This window comes from Pimephales promelas, chromosome 6 (assembly GCF_988280905.1).
Source record: "Pimephales promelas chromosome 6, fPimPro1.hap1.1, whole genome shotgun sequence".
Lineage (NCBI taxonomy): Eukaryota > Metazoa > Chordata > Actinopteri > Cypriniformes > Leuciscidae > Pimephales > Pimephales promelas.
The window spans coordinates 19270756-19291660 of record NC_142774.1 but is presented as its reverse complement, the minus strand read 5'-3'; the positions used below and the strand labels follow the sequence as shown (position 1 = coordinate 19291660).

The 20905-nt window shown below is 38.3% G+C and overlaps 1 protein-coding gene across 2 annotated transcripts in view; it reads left to right on the top strand.

Moving 5' to 3' along the window:
- Nucleotides 1-20905, top strand: part of vps8 (VPS8 subunit of CORVET complex) — a 227900-nt gene that overhangs the window by 188477 nt on the left and 18518 nt on the right. The window contains exons 41-43 of one of the 2 annotated variants that reach the window (XM_039657435.2): nucleotides 14795-14964; nucleotides 15463-15631; nucleotides 18048-18101. In XM_039657435.2, coding sequence (XP_039513369.2) covers nucleotides 14795-14964; nucleotides 15463-15631; nucleotides 18048-18101 — 393 coding nt within the window. Of the gene's footprint in view, nucleotides 1-14794; nucleotides 14965-15388; nucleotides 15632-18047; nucleotides 18102-20905 lie in introns of those variants that run through there. The other variant, XM_089132237.1, reaches the window with a different exon arrangement.

The window sequence follows — 20905 nt, the reverse complement described above, 5'->3', positions numbered from 1 at the left end:
TTTTTTTTTGTGGTCCGATTTGCGGGCGGGTAGTTGAAAACGTCGGTCGGTTGCGGTTTGTTTATACATTGACCCGCGCATCACTGACATATACACGCGGATACACGCGGATAGCTCAAAATGCGTAGAGATAACACGCCACCTGACTCGAAAGTGGCGTGTATGTTTACGCAAAAGTCATGATGTCATGTTGCCTAGCCTCAGTGCCTGCCTATTTGTGGCCTCCTATTTGCCCGTCGACTTGCAAAAAGAGACGCAGGAGAAGAGGAAAGAGAGGCGGTTTTCATGTAAAAATAAAAAATACCTGGCATCTTGCTCCGTCGGCATGGGTGTCTCTGGCGGCTTCAACATCATATCAGGGGGTTATTGAGGGTTTGATCTACATCGCTTTCTACAGTACAGCTACAGATGGCTCTCACCATTGTGGAAAAAGGACAAGCTGCAGGTGTCCCTAGGTATTTTGAGTCTGTCTTTCTGATTATCAAATTGCTCTTAAATAAGCCAAATGTAAATACCTCTCAAATGTTATTTCAAATAGCTCTAATCGGCCCCAAGTCTTTTTTAATACAATCCAGTCTGTTACAAATCCGTCTGTTAACGTGTTTGAAAATGTATCTAAATCAACCTGTGATGAGTTTCTCCAATACTTTATTGATAAAGTGGCCTCAGTAAGACAGAGTGTAAACAGCAGTATAGTTGTTGGTTCATATGTCCACCAATCACTTCCTTCACCTCCTGCTGTTTTTGATGTGTTTGAGCCAGTGTCACTCTTTCAGCTCTCAAATGTTGTCCAGAAGCTGAGAGCTACCAACTGTTCCCTGGACATTATTCCATCTAAAATGCTTAAACAGGTTTTTGATACAGTTGGACCATGTCTTCTCTCTTTTTTTTCAGTACCAGCCTTAGCTCAGGGTCTGTCCCAACTGTTTTTAAGCAGGCTGTGGTCAGGCCATTAATCAAAAAACCTAATCTCGATCCATCAGTTCTCTCAAATTTCAGACCTGTGTCCCATCTGCCTTTTCTCTCTAAAGTTTTGGAAAAGCTCGTCTTCATACAACTTCAATCATTCTTGGATGGAAACCACATTTTTCAAAAATTTAAATCCGGTTTCAGGGCACGTCACAGCACAGAATCTGCACTGTTGAAGGTGCAGAACGACATATTGCTATCCTTGGATGCTAAAAAATCTGTGCTGTTGATAATGCTGGACCTTACTGCAGCATTTGATACGGTGGACCATTCTATCCTCCTGATCCGTCTGGCCCAGCAGGTGAGCCTTCAAGGACTCGTGCTGCAGTGGTTCAAGTCATATCTTGCCGATAGAACTTTCTCTGTGATGATCAATGATCTCTCTTCTTCTCCAGCCCCATTTTCCTCTGGTGTGCCACAGGGTTCCATCCTTGGCCCGGTTTTATTTTCCTTGTATATTCTCCCCTTAGGTTCTGTTATATCCCGGCATAATGTCTCTTTCCATCTGTATGCAGACGACATACAAATCTATCTGCCAGTTGCCCAGATCTCCCCAGACGCACAGTCCATTCAGACATGTCTGGATGACATTAAACATTGGCTGTCACAAAATCTGCTCTGTCTAAATGATTCAAAGACTGAATTTATCTTGTTTGATGCCTCTAGCCCAACAAAGGCAGCTCCCGATCTGGCACCCCTGACCACCCACCTCAGTTTTGTAGTCTGGAATCTTGGGGTGATTTTGGACAGTAGTCTGAAGCTCTATGATCAGGGCAAGCTTCTTCCAGCTTCGTCGGTTGGCCAAAGTCAAACCGTTCCTTAGCCGTAGTGACCTCGAGAAAATAATCCACGCTTTTATTAGTTCACGCTTGGATTACTGCAATGCCCTCTACATCGGGTTAAATCAGGCCTCTCTGCACCATCTACAGCGTGTCCAGAACACAGCGGCAAGGTTTCTTACTAACATCTGTAAACATGACCACATCACTCCTGTCCTGCTCTCTCTCCACTGGCTTCCAGTCCGGTTCAGAATTCAGTTTATCCTACTGTTTGTTTTTTGCTCTATCCATGGCCTTGCACCTGCTTATCTGTGTCATACGCTGACCCTTTATCAGCCCAGCAGAGCCCTTCTGAATATCTGCTGGTGGTCCCAGGATCCAGGTGCAAAAAGTGGGGTGATCGTGCCTTTGCAGTAGTGGGGTCAACTATGGAACGCGCTGCCTCTGGAATTACGTTCCATCATAGACCTGCCCCTGTTCAAGGCCAGATTAAAGCACCATCTTTTTAGATCGGCTTTTGACACTTGATTAGCAAAATGATTTTATAGAAGTGTTTGTATTTTTATTTTTTGTATTGTATTGTTGTTTCTGTCCTGTACTTTTTTTTCCCCTGTCCAGCGCTTTGATCAACTCATGGTTGTTGTAAAGCGCTATATAAATACATTTTTGATTGATTGATTAAGGTACAAATATTGCATAGTGTGCCTTTAAATAAGAGGTCTTGGGGGAGTTTATGGGTGGGCCTACAATAATATTAGACTACATGGCCTATAATAAAAGGTAATGAAGTTAATGTAAAAACTGCCTAGTTTACATTTTTCATACAATATGTTGTGTGTTGATTATTATATCTAAAAATGAAATAGCGTCTGAATTTAGGTTAAAAGTCAATGTTATAGTAATGTGCGGCTCCCTATATAGTTTACAGCATTAGCAGATTTTTTTTAATCCTTGTGAAATGTTTAATTGTAATTGAATTAATTTAAAGACAAAGACCTTTTTTTTTTCATTAAACCACTGTTTAAAGGTGCCCTCTGGGATTTAAAATCAAATCATACAACATATTCCATACCAGATGGGGGCAGTATACCTCCAGAAATACCTCCACGGCCACGCGCTCTCTCATGTCTTCAAACAACATGGGCCCTCGCGCATATTAATCAAATCAATTGACACGATAGTAAAAGGTTGGAAGACCGCAGTTTCACGTGGAGCATTTGAAGATTTTTACAGATTAGAGACTAAATGAACAACATCTCAATACTAAATTATAAGGGCCATCTCATAGACAAGCCGGTGCATTTCGACGATATGGGAAAATTAAAGCCCAGGCTATTATTTCTAGTTTTATAATATTCGATTTGTTTATATTACATTTTTATCATTAGTTTTAATTAATTTGACAGACAGCATTCCCTGATGTGGACCAAGCTAGCGCCTTTCAGAGCTGCGAACTCTCACAACACTTTTCACACGCTCTCACGCCACACATCAATTCTGTCATGCACAGAAAAGGACACGGAGACCGATGTCAGCTCTCAGATTCTGTTCATTTTATTACGCAATTCAAACAATAAATACAGTATTGGCGCTTTACACCACAGACCCCTAGCGCACTTGAACCGATCATCTCTACTAGCTAATGGTAAAAGAACACGAACACTGTTGAAAGATACAGTATGCTACAACTTACCAAAATGTATTCCTCATGCATAATATTGACCAATCATTTTTTTTAACTCTTCCCTGAACTGAAATGTTGTAGTGGGCTGTATTTTCCACACGACTGACGCCAGGTTCAAGTACACACACAAGCTGGCGCGAGCGCGACTCACTCGTGTACTGCAGTTTGGCTGGTGGTAACGTTGCCCGCCCGCATACCGCCTCCCATGGTCGAAACTGGTATTACGACACTGCCGGGCCGGGGCTAGTAATTTAGCATGCTAATTCAGGTTAATATCTCGGCAGCACTATTACTTGTCAGTTTTTTAATGACATCATCAACCTTATTTCTTCTCAATCTTTTGATGCGTGTAGCTCATTTTTGGGATATTTTAACCTCAATTTTTACAGATGGCACCTTTAAAGGGGCGGTTGACTGCGATTTCAGTTTTTTCTTTTTAAATAGTGTGTAATGTTGCTGTTGGTGCATGAACAGTATCTGCAAAGTTGCAGCCCTGAAAGTTCCGTGTAAGCAGAGATATCGTCTTTTAAAAATTAGGAAGTATATTGCCTACAAAAACGACTTGATTGGGACTACAGCTGGGTTATGGTACGTCACTAACCCACACATTTGCATCAACCCCTCCCTCAGAATATGCAGAAAATGGCATGCGCATATTTCTGAGGCACGTCGACTCGTCGAGTGTGTTGTTCACGCAGCTGTCAGGTCTTCTGTGTTTTGGGCTTCCCATGGACGCTATACTTCCTCAACAATGGATACAATTTATGTTTGATTATGTTCCTGAAAATGACGATCGTAATCTAGCTCTCTGTGCTGCGCATTTTACGGAAGACAGCTTCCAGAATCTCCACGAGTTCAACACCAGATTCAACAAGAAACGGTTACTAAAACATGAAACAGTTCCAACTTTAAAACCATGAGGCAGCAGTTGTTGGGCCACAATCTGTAAGTAGGCTAAGACTTCATCATTTTAAATGTATTTGCATGTATAATTCCAGACGTAGCCTTGTGTTTTATTTTTTTCATATGCCAGCGCTGGCTTTATAGCCACTACTAGTTAGCCTATGCTATTTTGTGTCTACGACAAACGCGTACAAACATTATGGACCTGAATTTTCTATAAGTACTAATGTTTTAAACGTATTTTTCATGTATATATGCTTTATGACGTTATTTTCGATTTGATCAAGAACGTAAACATGCCAACGCTGTTTGAGTATAACATTAGTAGCCAGTCAGTTGCTATTGTTGCCAGTCAGATGCTATTGTGTAAAACAAACGTGTATAAAGTTAAAAAATTTAGCAAATTATCATTCAGAAACGTTTAGTAAGAGCCGTGTGTGGTGAGGTTCTGCTTGACTCTGTTCATCGGGGCTTTCTTCTCGGTCTGATTCTGCCTCAAACTGATACTGCAGTTCGACACATATTTACATCTGGACCGGAGCTCATGACGTACATGTTTCGCCCGTAAAGGTAATGGGGGTTAACCTTCCGGACAACGTGAGCGACAGTTTAGCCAATCACAACACACTGGGCCAAACTAACCAATCTGAGCCCACTACGTGTTTCTGAGGGAGTGTTTTCATAGAATCAGGAAGTGAACCGCTCGTTCAGGGGACAGAGGAGAGCGCGGCTTACAATAAAGGTGAAGTTTATGAAAAATAAGACTTTTAAAAAAAGAAAAACCACGAATACATGTTATATTGCACCCCATAAACACAATCATGCAAAGAAAAAAAGCAGTCAACCCCCCCTTTAAAAAAAAAGCCATTTTAGCTTTCTAAACCGAATGGAACTGAACTGAGACGTCAAAACCGTGGGAAAACCGAACCATCAGTTTTGTGTATCATTAGTATAACAGCTTATCAGATTTAGACAACAGCTTATCAGATTATCTTTTCCTAGTCTCTTCCTACCGGGTTTTCTTTGCTTTCTTCATCGCTGAGTATCACATCTGAAATGCGCGCAAGATTCTTCATGCGTCAAATGTTGTTGTTGATGTGTGCGACGTCGTTGCCGTAAAGCATGAGCATGAGATTTGTCAGGGGCACTTCTCTCAAACTTGCATTGCTGTTTTTTCTAGCGGCGTCCCATTGGTGGTTTGTTTACCACCGAAATAACTTTGAAGCTGTTATATTAAGGTACAATTCTTGCATAGTGTGCCTTTAATTGGACTCTAGCTGGTTACTGTCAGATATGTCATTTGCCTCTGTTAAATTACAAAGAGTTATTTTAGTAAGTGCTGCTCACACAGCTCAAGCTACAGCAGCTAAATTCACAGTGTTGTATGTGATAATTGGTAATAACTTGTGAGGTGAGATCCTTAAAGTGAAAAGTGAAAGTGTAGAGAATATTTACTGGCACAAAAATTGGGATTACATTATTTAAAAATGTATATTTTGTGTGCAAAGTTATTTAAGTTCTTTCTCTTTAAAAACAGACAAAGTTTTTTAGTATCAACATTTCCCTTTATTTTACTTGTTGTTTTAATGCTTTTGTACCTTTCGTTTGATTTATTCTCATCACTTAATAAAAAATAAATAAATAAATAAGCTGGTCTCGAGATGCTGCAAATTATGACAGTGGGGCAAATTTTAATAAATTGGGTTGGTATCTATTGATTATATTATAGGCACAAAAAAAGCTACAATAGCAATAAATGTACCTACTTAATTTGTGCATCTCTACATACAACTAATAAGAGAGTAGGGACCAGGAAATGTTTTAGCAATATTTATAAAAACAACGCATTGATGCGTTGCACGCGCATACCTAAATCCCTTATAATTAAGTTTTAGATACTGACGTGCCTCAGAAGAACTATGAAACTTTACGAATTTCAGCTTATCCACACAGGCGCTTTAATCGGGTCAGTTAAGGGTGGAGTGTTATGAGAACTCATTAATGGCTGTTTCTTCATTAATTAACAAGTACACAATTGAAGAGCCTCCCTGGACTTATCAGGTCCCATTATGGATATCAGTGGCACGCACACATATAGTTGTGGTCAGAATTATTGGCACCCCTGGTAAATATTTGTTTATTTAAAAGAAAATTTGTTCAAAGAATGCTGTTTTAGCGATTTATCGCTCAAATAAAGGGAATATAATTTTAATAACTGGTCATGAATATGTCCAGTAATTGCATACATAGATTAAAATTACCTGTAAAGGGAATAAGTTACCAACGGTCTATAATATGGACAACTAAATACGACGAATTATAGTCAGTTCTCCATACAGGCAGGCAAAATTAGATCAATTGTATACATCAATAATCAATCACGACGAATTATAATTAAATATTAATATGTCAATTGTCTAGGATAGATCTATTGTCAGGATAATCTTTCATGGGGTCAATTTTTTATTGAATGATCTGCTCTTTCCAGCAAAACTGATCGTCCGAACTTCATCAAACTTCATGAGAGTTATAATAGACGTTCAAGAGAAGTTATTCTCTGGCCATGAAAATTTACTTTCCTGTTCTATAAAAATACTATTAAGCTCATAGCTTGACCGAACATTTAAGGGATCTCGTAATATGCGCAGCAGACAAAGTCAATCAAATTAATATAATGTATTTAATAAAGGAAAACTACGCAGGTGAACTAAAGTTACACGGAATAAATGTACATACAACAGACTGAAGCAACAAAACAATGAAAGAAAATGATAGATAAAAGAGGTAGAAAGTGGTCAACAGTATGGCAAAATCACAGAGACAGGAACCTTGAGATAGAGACACCAAGATATCAAATCACCCTAAATGGGATAAACAAATCTTAAATGCTTTGAAAGCTTGATAAAATGAACACTTGAATATATGGTTCTCTTATGTTGCTGAGTAAGGAAGTCATGTGGTTGTCGTTCCTTCTGAGCATCACACGTTCTCCGGGGTTCTTCCGGTGTGTGGAGGAGTGGCAGATTTAAAGGTCCCACTGAAGTGAAGTTATTCAAAGAAAAATAATTCAGGCTAAGTTCATTTCACCCACCCGTCTGTGGAAATGAACGAAGTAGAATATGAAACGGGAAACAAAGAAAACTAAATTAACAGACTGAAGAGAAGATCTCGAAGAGAGACTCCCTTTCATTCCCTTTTATTCCTTTCTATTCTATTTTTGACAACATGCATGCTAAATCTTGCTAATTTTGAGACCTGAACTTTGTAAGTGGAATTTGGAGGGGGTTTTTTTTGTTTAATTAAGGGGACAGACAGTAGCAGGTATACAGTATTAGGCTGCTATCACTTTAAGACCTAACTCACAGATTTAATATACTGATAAATGTTTATGCAATTACTTGGCAAGATGGGTATTTTCGACACACATACTGAGAGGTAGGTTAGTGTGTTCAGAAGTATTAAGCACATCCCGTTCTTTATTTTTTTCCATTCAGCCATGCTTCATCACTCTAATGTGTCAACAACTTTAAGCAATCCACCCAACGGTGCGTATATTTACATGCTGCAATATAACAATATAACAAAATGTCCATTGACACATTTATCGCATTGATATACAACATAAACGAAGTCTTAACTGTAATATTTATATAAATATTTAGTATTTAAAGACTACAAATGTTAAAAATTAGACATCCATTAATAACTTCACCCATCAGGTCCTGATGTCTCTGAGCTGCATTTAAAAAAAATAAAACAAATATTCAACAAAACACATGTTGGTTAGTTAACTTGAACTTTAAAGGTGCTCTAAGCGATGTCGGCTGATGTGACTTCTTGTTGACGTTTAAAGTATTTTCAAACAAAATGGAGGCTAGATAGACCCTCCCTCCTCCTCATCTGCACACTAACCCCCAAACCCCACCCCCAGGGCTTTCTTGTCAGTTATTGGCGGGAACAGTTTGTTATGTTTCGTGGAGCGGGTTGCCGCAGTTTGTTTTTTTTGCCATTTGTGGAGCCTGGATTGTCTGCATAGACCGTTTTTTTTTTTTTGTTTTTTTTTTTTTTTTTAACAGCGTGTTTAGGGGACAGGCAGCTAGCAGATATTGAGGAGATGTTTGCTGTATGTGACAAAAAAAAATTTGGCCTAAAAAACGTGTGACATGGCTTAGAGCACCTTTAATAAATCATATGAAAATATGTCAACTGTATTTACACTAAATTCAAACTTACTTGTAAAATTACTTACCAATTTCGTTATTTTAGACCGTTTCAGCCAGTCTTGAGGCAGCAAAACAAAAATGGCTGTCAAAAATAAATAAAAAAATATGAAACCAAACCTTAATGACGTCAGTGTCACAAGACTTGCAAGAATTGTCATTTGATATTAAGCAAATAGTTTAAATGACACCAACAAAACTTTGTTTTACTTCCAATCAACTAATTTACGTTCTTACTAATTTAAGGGATTTTATGTATTTTTTTTCTCTTTTTTACTTTCTCTTTCTGTTTAAACTATCACCAGATATGGTTATGTGGTCTTTCAGTTTGTCTGTGAAAGTAACTGTGTCAGCATGTGTTTGCGCTCTGCCTTCCATGACCAATGGGAATTTACAACTTGTCATTCAAAGGAAATAGCGAGGAAGGGGTGAGAATAACACCTGATTACCCCTTCACGCACAATTTTTTCCCCTTTTCCCCTCACAAATTTGAGGCATAAATTACACACATAAATGCACACATTCCACAATCCCTTGGAAAGCTTGTCTTGGCATACATTTCAATATGCTCACTTTGTGAATTGCCCACATAGCTGATGAAATATTTTGAAATGTGTTTTCTCCCCAATCCTCAGAAATGTCTGTGGGGGTTAAATATGCTTCCTTATATGTGTACTGTATTTTCCAGGCTAGTATATTTTCTGTTGGTGTGTGTGCACGTAATACTCTCATCAAAATGCTGCACTAACATCAAAATGAAATAACATACATCAAACACCCCCCCCCTCCCCTCACTCTCTCTCTCTTTCTCTTTCCTTCTCTCCCACATCTTAGTATTTCATATGACCTTGCTAAAACAAGTTGCCTCTGGTAAAGAGACTGTGTAAATTACAGGAAATTCTTCCAATCTTGAAAATAAACTGAACCAATTTTAGTGTCAGCACAAGCTCAAATGTTAATCCATTTAAAAAATGTCATGTTATTTGGTTGTGATAGAAAATGAATATTTAACAGAGTTGAAAAGGCATTTGCTTGCCTTTATATTCTGAGACGTTCTCATACCCCATTGGTTTCCGTGGCAATAACTTCATACATTTTGGAAAAATTCTTCCATTGCCTGTGGTTATTAGATGAAATGGGTTCCTTCCTCTCAATAAACTGAAACAGGGTGGTTGACTCATAACTTGAACTTTAATGTGTTAAACTGATATATACACTCACCGGCCACTTTATTAGGTACACCTGTCCAACTGCTCGTTAACACTTAATTTCTAAGCAGCCAATCACATGGCGGCAACTCAGTGCATTTAGGCATGTAGACATGGTCAAGACAATCTCCTGCAGTTCAAACCGAGCATCAGTATGGGGAAGAAAGGTGATTTGAGTGACTTTGAACGTGGCATGATTGTTGGTGCCAGAAGGGCTGGTCTGAGTATTTCAGAAACTGCTAATCTACTGGGATTTTCACGCACAACCATCTCTAGGGTTTACAGAGAATGGTCCGAAAAAGAAAAAACATCCAGTGAGCGGCAGTTCTGTGGGCGGAAATGCCTTGTTGATGCCAGAGGTCAGAGGAGAATGGCCAGACTGGTTCGAGCTGATAGAAGGGCAACAGTGACTCAAATAACCACCCGTTACAACCAAGGTGGGCAGAAGAGCATCTCTGAACGCCCAGTACGTCGAACTTTGAGGCAGATGGGCTACAGCAGCAGAAGACCACACCGGGTGCCACTCCTTTCAGCTAAGAACAGGAAACTGAGGCTACAATTTGCACAAGCTCATCGAAATTGGACAATAGAAGATTGGAAAAACGTTGCCTGGTCTGATGAGTCTCGATTTCTGCTGCGACATTCGAATGGTAGGGTCAGAATTTGGCGTCTACAACATGAAAGCATGGATCCATCCTGCCTTGTATCAACAGTTCAGGCTGGTGGTGGTGGTGGTGTCATGGTGTGGGGAATATTTTCTTGGCACTCTTTGGGCCCCTTGGTACCAATTGAGCATCGTTGCAACGCCACAGCCTACCTGAGTATTGTTGCTGACCATGTCCATCCCTTTATGACCACAATGTACCCAACTTCTGATGGCTACTTTCAGCAGGATAATGCGCCATGTCATAAAGCTGGAATCATCTCAGACTGGTTTCTTGAACATGACAATGAGTTCGCTGTACTCAAATGGCCTCCACAGTCACCAGATCTCAATCCAATAGAGCATCTTTGGGATGTGGTGGAACGGGAGATTCGCATCATGGATGTGCAGCCGACAAATCTGCGGCAACTGTGTGATGCCATCATGTCAATATGGACCAAACTCCCTGAGGAATGCTTCCAGCACCTTGTTTAATCTATGCCACGAAGAATTGAGGCAGTTCTGAAGGCAAAAGGGGGTCCAACCCGTTACTAGCATGGGGTACCTAATAAAGTGGCCGGTGAGTGTATATATGTTTTAATATTAGACACTTATTAGTATCAGAAGCTGAAGGCATTACCAATATGCCAAAATATTTAATAAACAAATATGAAAAACTCTGAGGGATGTGTAGAACTTTGATACACGTTCCAATTCTGAAGATTCTGAGTGTGCGTATATGTAGGTACTAAGTTTACTTAAAGGGATAGTTTACCTAAAATTAGGCTTGGGAATCGGTTCCATTTTGGAACCGGTTCCAAACGTTCCGATCCATCGGAATCGTACACTCCCACGCGTTAACGATTTCACTAACGATTCCGAATGTTACGTTCCATCCAGTCGCGGCATGTCGTCGTTCACAGAGTATGCGACTGGATCCATTCCCGTGTTGTGGTAGGACGGTACAGTATACGACTGGATTTTTAAATCCCCCCCCCAAAGCGCGATGGCTACGAGACGTAAACGATCGAGAGTGTGGCTTCATTTAAAAAAAAAACAATTAGCAACCTTCAGAGTGTAATCTTTGCAAAGCGGTTCTCGCTTGTAAGGGAGGGAGCACAGCAAATATGCTCAAACATTTAAATAACATCCATGGCATTAAATACCAGGAGCGCACTATATTTGACAGCCTGCGCTCGACAAACAATGGTAGGTAGTTTTATAAGTAGGGTTGCCAACCGTTCCGTATAATCCAGAATCGTTCCGTATTTGACACATAAAAGTCTTTGTTACATGTTTTTGAGAATCAATTCAAGAGCAAATCCATGACAGACACATAGCTTCTAATATATGTCAGACAGTCTATGAATGAACGAAGACCTGCTATAATGGAAAATTTGGGGAGTTGGCGGTAGAGTTGTGACATTCGCGAACGAACCGATTCTTTTGAACGGCTCACAAACATGAACGATGGGAGCCGAGTCGCGGCTGGAGGGGAGCCGTTCTTTCTGTCGTTCTTTTTTTCCCATGCGTGTTTTACGCAGATGCACACAAATTAGCTCCTCAGTTAAAGGGGAAGGGGTGCACCCAGCACAGGGGTGATAGTTGTGCACGCGCGTGCATCTTTTACTCTTATGTTATCTTTTATAACCCTGCGTGCCTATGTCATTGGGTAGGAGCGGAGCCAAAACTTGCGCACGCTGCCATCACAAGGTTACTCCAGTTAAAAAAAAGCCATAAAGTAAGGAACTGCTTGTATTTATTTACATTGCATTTTGTGTTCATGTTCATGTTATTGTATCTACAGTATATATTTACAACTTTAAATATTTTTTGTTTTTTATCAAAATGTTCTTGTGGTATTGTATGAATAACATAAGTCAACAGCTTTACACATACACACACACTTTGTACTAAAGGTAAATCCAAAATAGTGATGTCACTTTCTAAGCAGAGAGATGTTGTGCAACCTTATGGAATATAGTCCACACATGACAAATGAGGTAATACTCAATATTTCAGAATAATTCAAACTCTGATATTGATGTGTGATATCTGAGTTTGAATTATTTGACTACAAATCTCACCTCATCATTCCTCCCAGTGATTATACTATATATTTAAAAAGAGCCAAAAGAGCCATTCTTTTGAACGGCTCTTTGAAAGGAACGGATCGCCAAGATCCGGATCCCCTCAAAGAGACATAAATCCCATCACTACTTGGCGGGTTCTGACGTGTAATGACGTAGAGTTGTCTCATTGGTCGCACGTCAGAAGTGCCCACGCCATTGGCTGTGCAGTTGCTGCAGCACAGCCTATGAGCGAGCCAGACGGCATAGATCTATGCAGCATATATATTTTTTACAGTCTATAAAAAATATTTTATTTTTTTGTACTTGAAAGAACATTCTAGAAGTCTAATTGTATTGAATAAGTTCGCACAAGGCTACAGAAAACTGTTGTGTTTATTTTTCTTCAAATGCAGTCTAAGCCGATGAGTTTTGAATGTTATACATTTTATTTGTTGAAATTAAAAATAAAACGTATTATTAACTAAACAAAATGATCATGATAGCCTTTATATATCTAGCCTATGTGGTACATAGTAGGGCTGGGTAACAAATATCGATTTCTCGATATTAATCGATTCTCATTTTTACAAACCGATATCGATTCTTAAATCTCAAGAATCGATTACTCATCCTGTTTCATTTGAATGAATGAGACATTGTATCGCGGCTGCGCACATCCAACAAATCGCACTAATCTTTGTCCAGCTTTGTTACTATTGATATGAAACAAAGTCTCAATTTTCAACTTACGTCCATTTTCTTTAGAAATTCAAAAACATAAATAGCGTTTTGCCGTTTTGGCGCTGTGGCGTGAGATCGCTCTGGCGCAGCTCCAGAGAAGCAGCAGCGCTTATCTCTCTTCTGGGTTAATAATACCAGTCACAGCGCGAAATAAACATGAATGAGCATCTGAAAGCGTGTTAAAAGATCAAGTACAATTTATCTAAATCCATATCATGTCACATTGATTCGCTCAATCTGCGTTTCAACCGTGGAAAGACGTCAATTAAACAGCTTGTAATCAATGTCATGTATCGTCATATTTACCTCAGAAAACCCACATAAACTCGTTAGTCCACACTCGTTAGTGTTATTCAATATTTAATGCATATTTTAATAAATCTGGCAAGTTTTTATGACAGCCACCATTTAAATGTTTATATTTCATATAATCTTATTATTATAAAAATAAATAAAAGTGTAATTTAAGTGTGTGTATAGCTACAAAACCGTTAATTATTACCTTCATATTAGGTTAATGAAGCCTAGTAGGCTACAACTAGACTATATATATAGACCATAGTTTACAGCATTTAAGAGATTTGATTCCCTTGAGAAAAATTGCCATTTATTGTAACTGATATCCAAAATAATCGATATTGAATCTAATCGAATCGTAATCGAAATCGAATCGAATTGCAAGCTTGTGAATCGAAATCGAATCGAATTGCAAGCTTGTGAATCGAAATCGAATCGAATTGTGAAATTTGTCTCAATACCCAGCCCTCGTACATAGCCTATGTGGTACAGTCATACAGGCATACTTTGCTATTCTATATATAGACCTAATAAGTTGCTTTATAATATGCCATAATGTATGAATTTCAGAGGTCATTTTCTCCACTTTCAACTTCTGTATTGATATTGCACACTTGGTTTTCATTTTATAAAACCATTTTAATTTAGACATTTAAAGCCAACAACTCTCAAAGCCACCCTGTAAGTGATCAACAAATGGTACAGGAATCGATATGGGAATCACATCGATAAGCAGACTCGACAATGGCATCGTATCGATAACGATGCCCATATTAAAATTCTGTCCTCATTCACTTACTCTCATGTTATTTCAAACTTCAAACTATTTGATGTGCAATGGCTTGATGAATGCATGTTTGTTTACCAACATTTGTGAATAAATGCCTAAATGAAATCTGTTCATCATACAAAATAATTGTCTCTTCAGAAGACTTGGGTTAAACGGCTTGATTCATATGGATCTATAATATGCAATGATTGTACTATAATTAGAAAAATGTTAATATTTTAGGTGAAATAAAGCAGCGTTGCTTTGCAGTGTACCGTGTGCTACACATTTATGCTGTCACTCAAACTATTATGTAAGTGCTCTTTTCTCTTTTCCCCTTAATTTTGTTTTCCATTCTTCTAATTCCATCACAGACTGGACTCAACCCTGCATCATCTGAAGGTGCAGGACCGCTCAGTGTGTCTGGAGCACATGTGCTGACCTCTGCCCCATGACATTTTTTGAAGACCTTTTCAATGGTTACTTACTTTTTCCTTTCTTTTCATCAGACGTTGTTGGAGACAACCACCAATCTGTTGAACTCTGATCTTCACTGGTCTCTGTCACATCTGCGTAAGGCAGTCAGTAGAGGGCTCCACCCAAGACAGGACCACTGCAACATCTGCTTACAGCAGTACAAAAGACGTCAAGAGAGCGAGGAAGAGATCATCATCTTCAGGTACACACATACATATCATCTGCTCTCTGTGGGAAGTCAGTATTATGCCTTTTGATATAACAAAACAAAACATTTTACACATTATTTTTGATTTTGAATAATTGTTTTTATAAAACAAATGTTAATTCAGTCATTTTGATTACATTTTATACAATGTAATTATTAATTACAATAAATTAGAACATGTCTAGTTTACACGGCTCATTTGCATCTCTGTACAGAATTCGAAAGGATACCATCGTTTGAAAGAAATGGAAGATTTAAAGCATGGTTTTATTTTAATGGCGTCCCCGATTGCATCAGAGGATCATGTTTGTTTGGAGCAATTGACTGCAGATTGATTCAAAATCTATAGTAAAGAAACTGTAGTAAAGATATTTGGCGTGATATGCACTCATGCCTTTTTTATGTCACATATTTCTAGCCTAAGCAAGCTGTTTTAACACAACACAAACAGACCTGGAGTACTATCATCCTGAACTCGTGTTTCATGTGTAGCTGTGGGCATCTGTACCACTGCCTGTGTCTTCAGCGTAAAGAGGCTGGTGTTTTGAGTGAAAGGCAGTACTCATGGAGCTGCTACAAATGCACATCCAACCAGGGCTCGAGGCCAGCCGACAGACCCAGCGCAGAGAGCTCCCGATCACGCTCTGCTTCTCTGGCACAGGTCAGTCACAGTCAGTCTTCAACCAAATACAGAATGAAACTTCTCTCGTATCTTACTCACCCTCAAGTCCTTCCAATGCCATATTTTCTATGGAAAACGACAAAATAATTCTTAAAGAATTGCCATACTGTACAGCCATATAACCCACATCAGTCAAGCAAAAAAGCTAGTCCCAAAATGGACAAAAGAAATTAACCATTAAGTTGGAAGAAACCATTCATTTTGCCCTATATTCCAAGTCTGAATCCGCACAATCTTAAGCTGTAAGATAGTTTTCTGTGCATAAGAGACAGTAATGCAAGTTATTTAATGAAAAAAAAACTTCTGTTGTGCTTGAAACATATTGGTAAATAATTGTTGTAGGTGAACTATTTTTTTAACACTTTGTTTGATCTCTTTGTTCACGTCTCTTTTTATGCATCTCTCAATCTATCATGAGCCCATAGCCTTTCGATCAAGTTTCTATTCACCATTGTATCTTTCTGTCATACACTCTTTGGCACTACAGTGAGTTCACATCCAAGATGATATGGTTTTCAAGTACTTTTTTATGCGTACTGGGTGTATGTATTATCCACGCTAATTGGAACTCTCTTATGTGGCTGCGGTGTATGTAAATGGCATCCAAATGGGTTTCTCAGCATGCGCCTGTATTAGTCGTAACCACAGGAGGCTGACGGCTGCAGGCACAAAAGAGAGCTATGTTAGTATCCCTAATCACAGAGGTGTTGCCACGGTGATTCTTTTGGAAGACAAAAAAAATATGCCTAACCAGTGTGATTAGAGTATTAGCACAACTACAAAAACAAGGCTTCCTTTACCCTGGACACATGTTGATTGATTCTGCACTGCACCTCAACAAAAAACTGTTGTACTTCTGTAACTTAAATGTAAGCTTAAAGGTTAATGTAAGCTATAAGTGCAGGATTACACGATAACATAATAGTAATTTATTCAATAATGAATTAAAAATGCAATTGAGATATACAATGATTGAATATTTCATTGATCATATATTTTTTATTTATTTCTGTGTTTAAACCATTATTATGATCATAAGTTATTTATTACATTATTATGAATACATTGTTATAAAAAAATCAGGATGATATTGACTTAATATCACAATTAAGAAATTAAAAGAATAAAATTCTTAAGAAGACTTTGAGTAGTTTATTAAGGTATAATCTTCTGTTTTTATTTCTTTGTCCCCAGCAGTGGCGGTTCTACTTTGAATTACACCCAGGGCGAGCCCACCTTCGAGCTTTTGTAGCCCTATGTCACTCTTAAAATGTCAGAGAAAAGGATAGAATTAAAGATTATTTAGAAAATACAAAATTGTACTCTGCATATTATAGGCTACTGTAAAAACACTTAATTAAAGTTGCTTTTAGTTGATCATTATGAAAATTATTTTCATTTCATGAATATAGTGACCAAAATGATCACATACACAGAATCTTGTTCAAAAAGCCTAATACACAATGAAATCAATTCACCAAGTTAATAACATTAAAGATTTGTTTTAAAGGAGTGTATTTTATGTTACCTACTAAACTTTAAAAAAGGTTTTATTAAGGAAAAAAGGTTTTATAAAAAGATAAACCTCATATTTCAGCATTTAAATCATCTCTATAAAAAGAATGAGTTAATAAAGATACATTCCTGACATAATGCACAGTAGCTTATCTTTTATTATTAAAATTGAATCAAAATGATAAAAAATAGAAAACCTTTGCGGCACAGAGGATTTTTCTTAACTGCTCGTGCTTCCCCCCTTGTCACATGAAGAAATGCTGCCCCGGGCGACTGCCTGGTTCGCCCGTGCCTAAAACCGCTACTGGACCCCAGCTGCAACAAAAGCATATAGAACCCATTATAATCAGTGATGCTGTCTACACTGATGCGGTGCAGTGCCACATATTTCTGACAGCAAACCGATGCCTGTTCTATTTCTGACGGACTTCAAGTGCTCATGCTACATCTGACCTTTGCTTCTAACACAAAGAACAAATTGATTTGCAACGATCGCTTTGACAGCCTCAAGCTGTTGCTGTGCGACACAACAATTAATGTAGTGTAGAACCGGCGTTAGAATAATATATAGTTTAAACAAAAGCTGCTTCACTGCTGGTTAATATTTGAAAAATGTTTGTATGAAAAATCAGTCATATGGTGTGCGACCAACATTGCAGACACATGAGGGCAAAAAAAAAAAAGAAAAACAGCAAATTATATCATAGAGACCCCTTAAGGCCCTATTATTTCACATTCGTATGACAAAATGAAGGTAGTTGGGAAATTATTACAACAAAGCTGTATTTTAACCTATCTGTCTATATTTCTACACTACTTTTGTAATATTTTGTCAATCACATTTCATCTGTTTCATTACATTTCACCTCGTGTGTTTCAGACCAAAGTGACATCTGCTCATCGTGGGAATGTGGCAGAGGCTCATGGGAGAAAGGTTAGTGAGTGGAATCACTTTCTACAACTAGAATAGATTTGATTTATAATGAGTAAATCTTATGTGAGGTGAAAGAAACGTGCTGCTTTAAATGTTTTGTGTATTGTCAACTCATTTAGCCACAAACTTAATTTCAGTTTATTTGCATTTAGATTTGAAACTTTAAACAAATTTAGATTATTTTTTTAACTCTTTCCCTGCCTGTGTTTTTTTAAGTTGCCTAGCTCCAGCATTTTTTATCATTTTCATAAAAAGGTTCATGGCCCCCAGAATATTTTGTTATATGAATATCTAAACATACAACATATCAAAAGAAACAACAGAGCCTCTTGTTTTAAACAAAAATAAAAAACTTTTTAAATACATGCATTCTTTTTTTATCCACACATGAATGTGAGAAAGTTTCATAAAATGCATGTATAAAATAAAACAAAAAGCTGAGAAAATAGCATTTGTGTTTGCTCTACTTTAGAAGTAGAATCATAGCTCTCTTCCACTCTGCCTTTTTTGTTCATTCATCCATGAAACGTAAATGGCTTTTTCCCTGCTGGTTCAAAGCAAATTAGCTTGCTTATGATTGCATTAAACTCATTCCCTTCTTCTCATGCTTTTGTTTACTGGTGGGAATGGAGAAATGAAAATCCTGCCTAGCTATCTGTCTATCTTTTTCTTGATGTCTGTCTCTTTCATCCTCATTTCCATCTCTCTCTCTCTCTCTCTCTCTCTCTCTCTCTCTCTCTCTCTCTCTCTCTCTCTCTCTCTCTCTCTCTCTCTCTCTCTCTCTCTCTATCTCTCTCTCTCTCAATTCAGAAAGCTTTATTGGCATGACAAAAAATACATTTTGTATTGCCGAAGCATCAAAACAACATAGAAAATGATTTGGAACATTTAGTACACAAAATATTAAAACTGATATCAAAAAACAATAATAATAAAACGAACAGATTAATAAATAAAATAAAATGGATTTAGAAGTCATCTATATATATATATATATATATATATATATATAAAGAACAATATTGAACATTATATACATGTGTGTAGGTCTTAGGCTGTGAGTGAGTGTGTGTTTAGTGTATGTTTGCTGGTTTCTGGTCGTCCCTCAGGATGTGGCAGGATGCTGCAAATTTTGCAGCTATATTTGAGCATTTGGCTTCTTCGCCAAGAATGAAACAGAGTTTTTGGGTCGGATTACAGGTGTTAAATTGGGGAAATATGTTATTAATTTTGGGGTAATAGTGGTCTCTAATGTGTTCATATTTTGGGCATTCTATGAGGAAGTGCAGCTCGGTCTCCGTCACTCCCAGGGTGCAGTGCGGGCAGAGTCTGTCCTCACGGGAGAGCCAGGTCTGTCTGCGCCGGCCCGTCTCGATGGTCAGGCTGTGCTCGCTGAGTCTTTACATCGTCAGGGTTTTCCTGAGTCTCACATCCCTCACTGTGCTCAGGTAGTTCGCAACGGTGTACTCCCGATTTAGTGCCGAATAACATTCCAGTTTGTGTTGGTTTTTAATGGTGTTTGTCCAATGGGTGATGTACTTGTCTTGTTCTGTGTTGATAATTTGTGCGGGCCGAATGTGTGTGAGTGTGTGTGTGTGCTGATCTGGCGAGCTGATCTCTGCAGGAGAGAGCCCAGTCAGTCTCAGCACCAGCTGGCAGAGGGGACTCCTCGCTACGCTCAGCTCTTGGTGTTTTAGGGCTTGGTAATGGTATGTGTTGGGGTCGCTTGTTTTTAGGTGTTTCTAGAATTTGATGGCTCTTTTTTGGATGTTTAGAAGGAGAGGGTATTGGCCTAATTCTGCCCTGCATCCGTTGTTTGGTGTCTTTCTTTGGACTTTGAGTATTCGCTTACAAAAATCTAAATGTAGAGTTTCAATTAGATGTTTTTCCCAGTTTAAGAAATCAAATTTGATAGAAGGACCCCACACTTCACTGCCATATAAAACAATTGGTTCAATTATGGATTTGAAAAGTTTGAGCCAAATTTGGATTGGGATGTCAATTTTGATTGATCTTTTTATGGCATAGAAAGCCCTTTGAGCTTTCTCTTTGAGTTCATTCACAGCCAAAGTAAAGTTGCCAGTTGGAGTTATTTTCAGGCCGAGGTAAGTGTATGTTTTTGTGCTCTCAATGGTTCTGTGTGATAGTGTAAATGTGTGTGTTGGTCCCTGAGATCTGGAGCGTTTCTGGAACATCATGACTCTAGTTTTCTGGAGGTTTCTGGAGGTCTCTCTCTCTCTCTCATTTATTGCTTTTCTGTCAAGGGACTTGGCGTTTTATGCAATGTGACAGTGAGCCATAAAGACAGGACAGGAAGTGACATGAACCTTTTGACATATTCCTCTTCTCCAGCATCCCTTCGTCATCTCCATCCTCCAGTAAACCCTCAGTTATTAGCATCACTAAGCACTCTGTTATCTGTAACAGGCTAAATTCAGCACTTTTCCTCACTTCTAAGGTTTCAGGAAGCTGCTAGCTGCTAAGAGACTTTTGCTTTAATTAACACGTAACGCTTCAGAACTCCTGCATGCTAATGATAACAAGGCGGACAGGAAGACACTTTTTTTTGTATTTCTTTCTCCTTTTCATCTTTGAATGCAGCCCTACTGCATCAGAAACTGCTTTTTGAATGCATAGATAAAAATTTAAATGCAAGAATTTACTCTCCTACCCATATGAAAATTTCAAACATAAATATATAAAAAGTTATATAAAAATGAATTACATGATATGCAGAAGAATTAATTTGCGGTAGTTTAATCAATTAATTTGCCGCTTTTCAAAAATGTAGGTAGAGACATTTT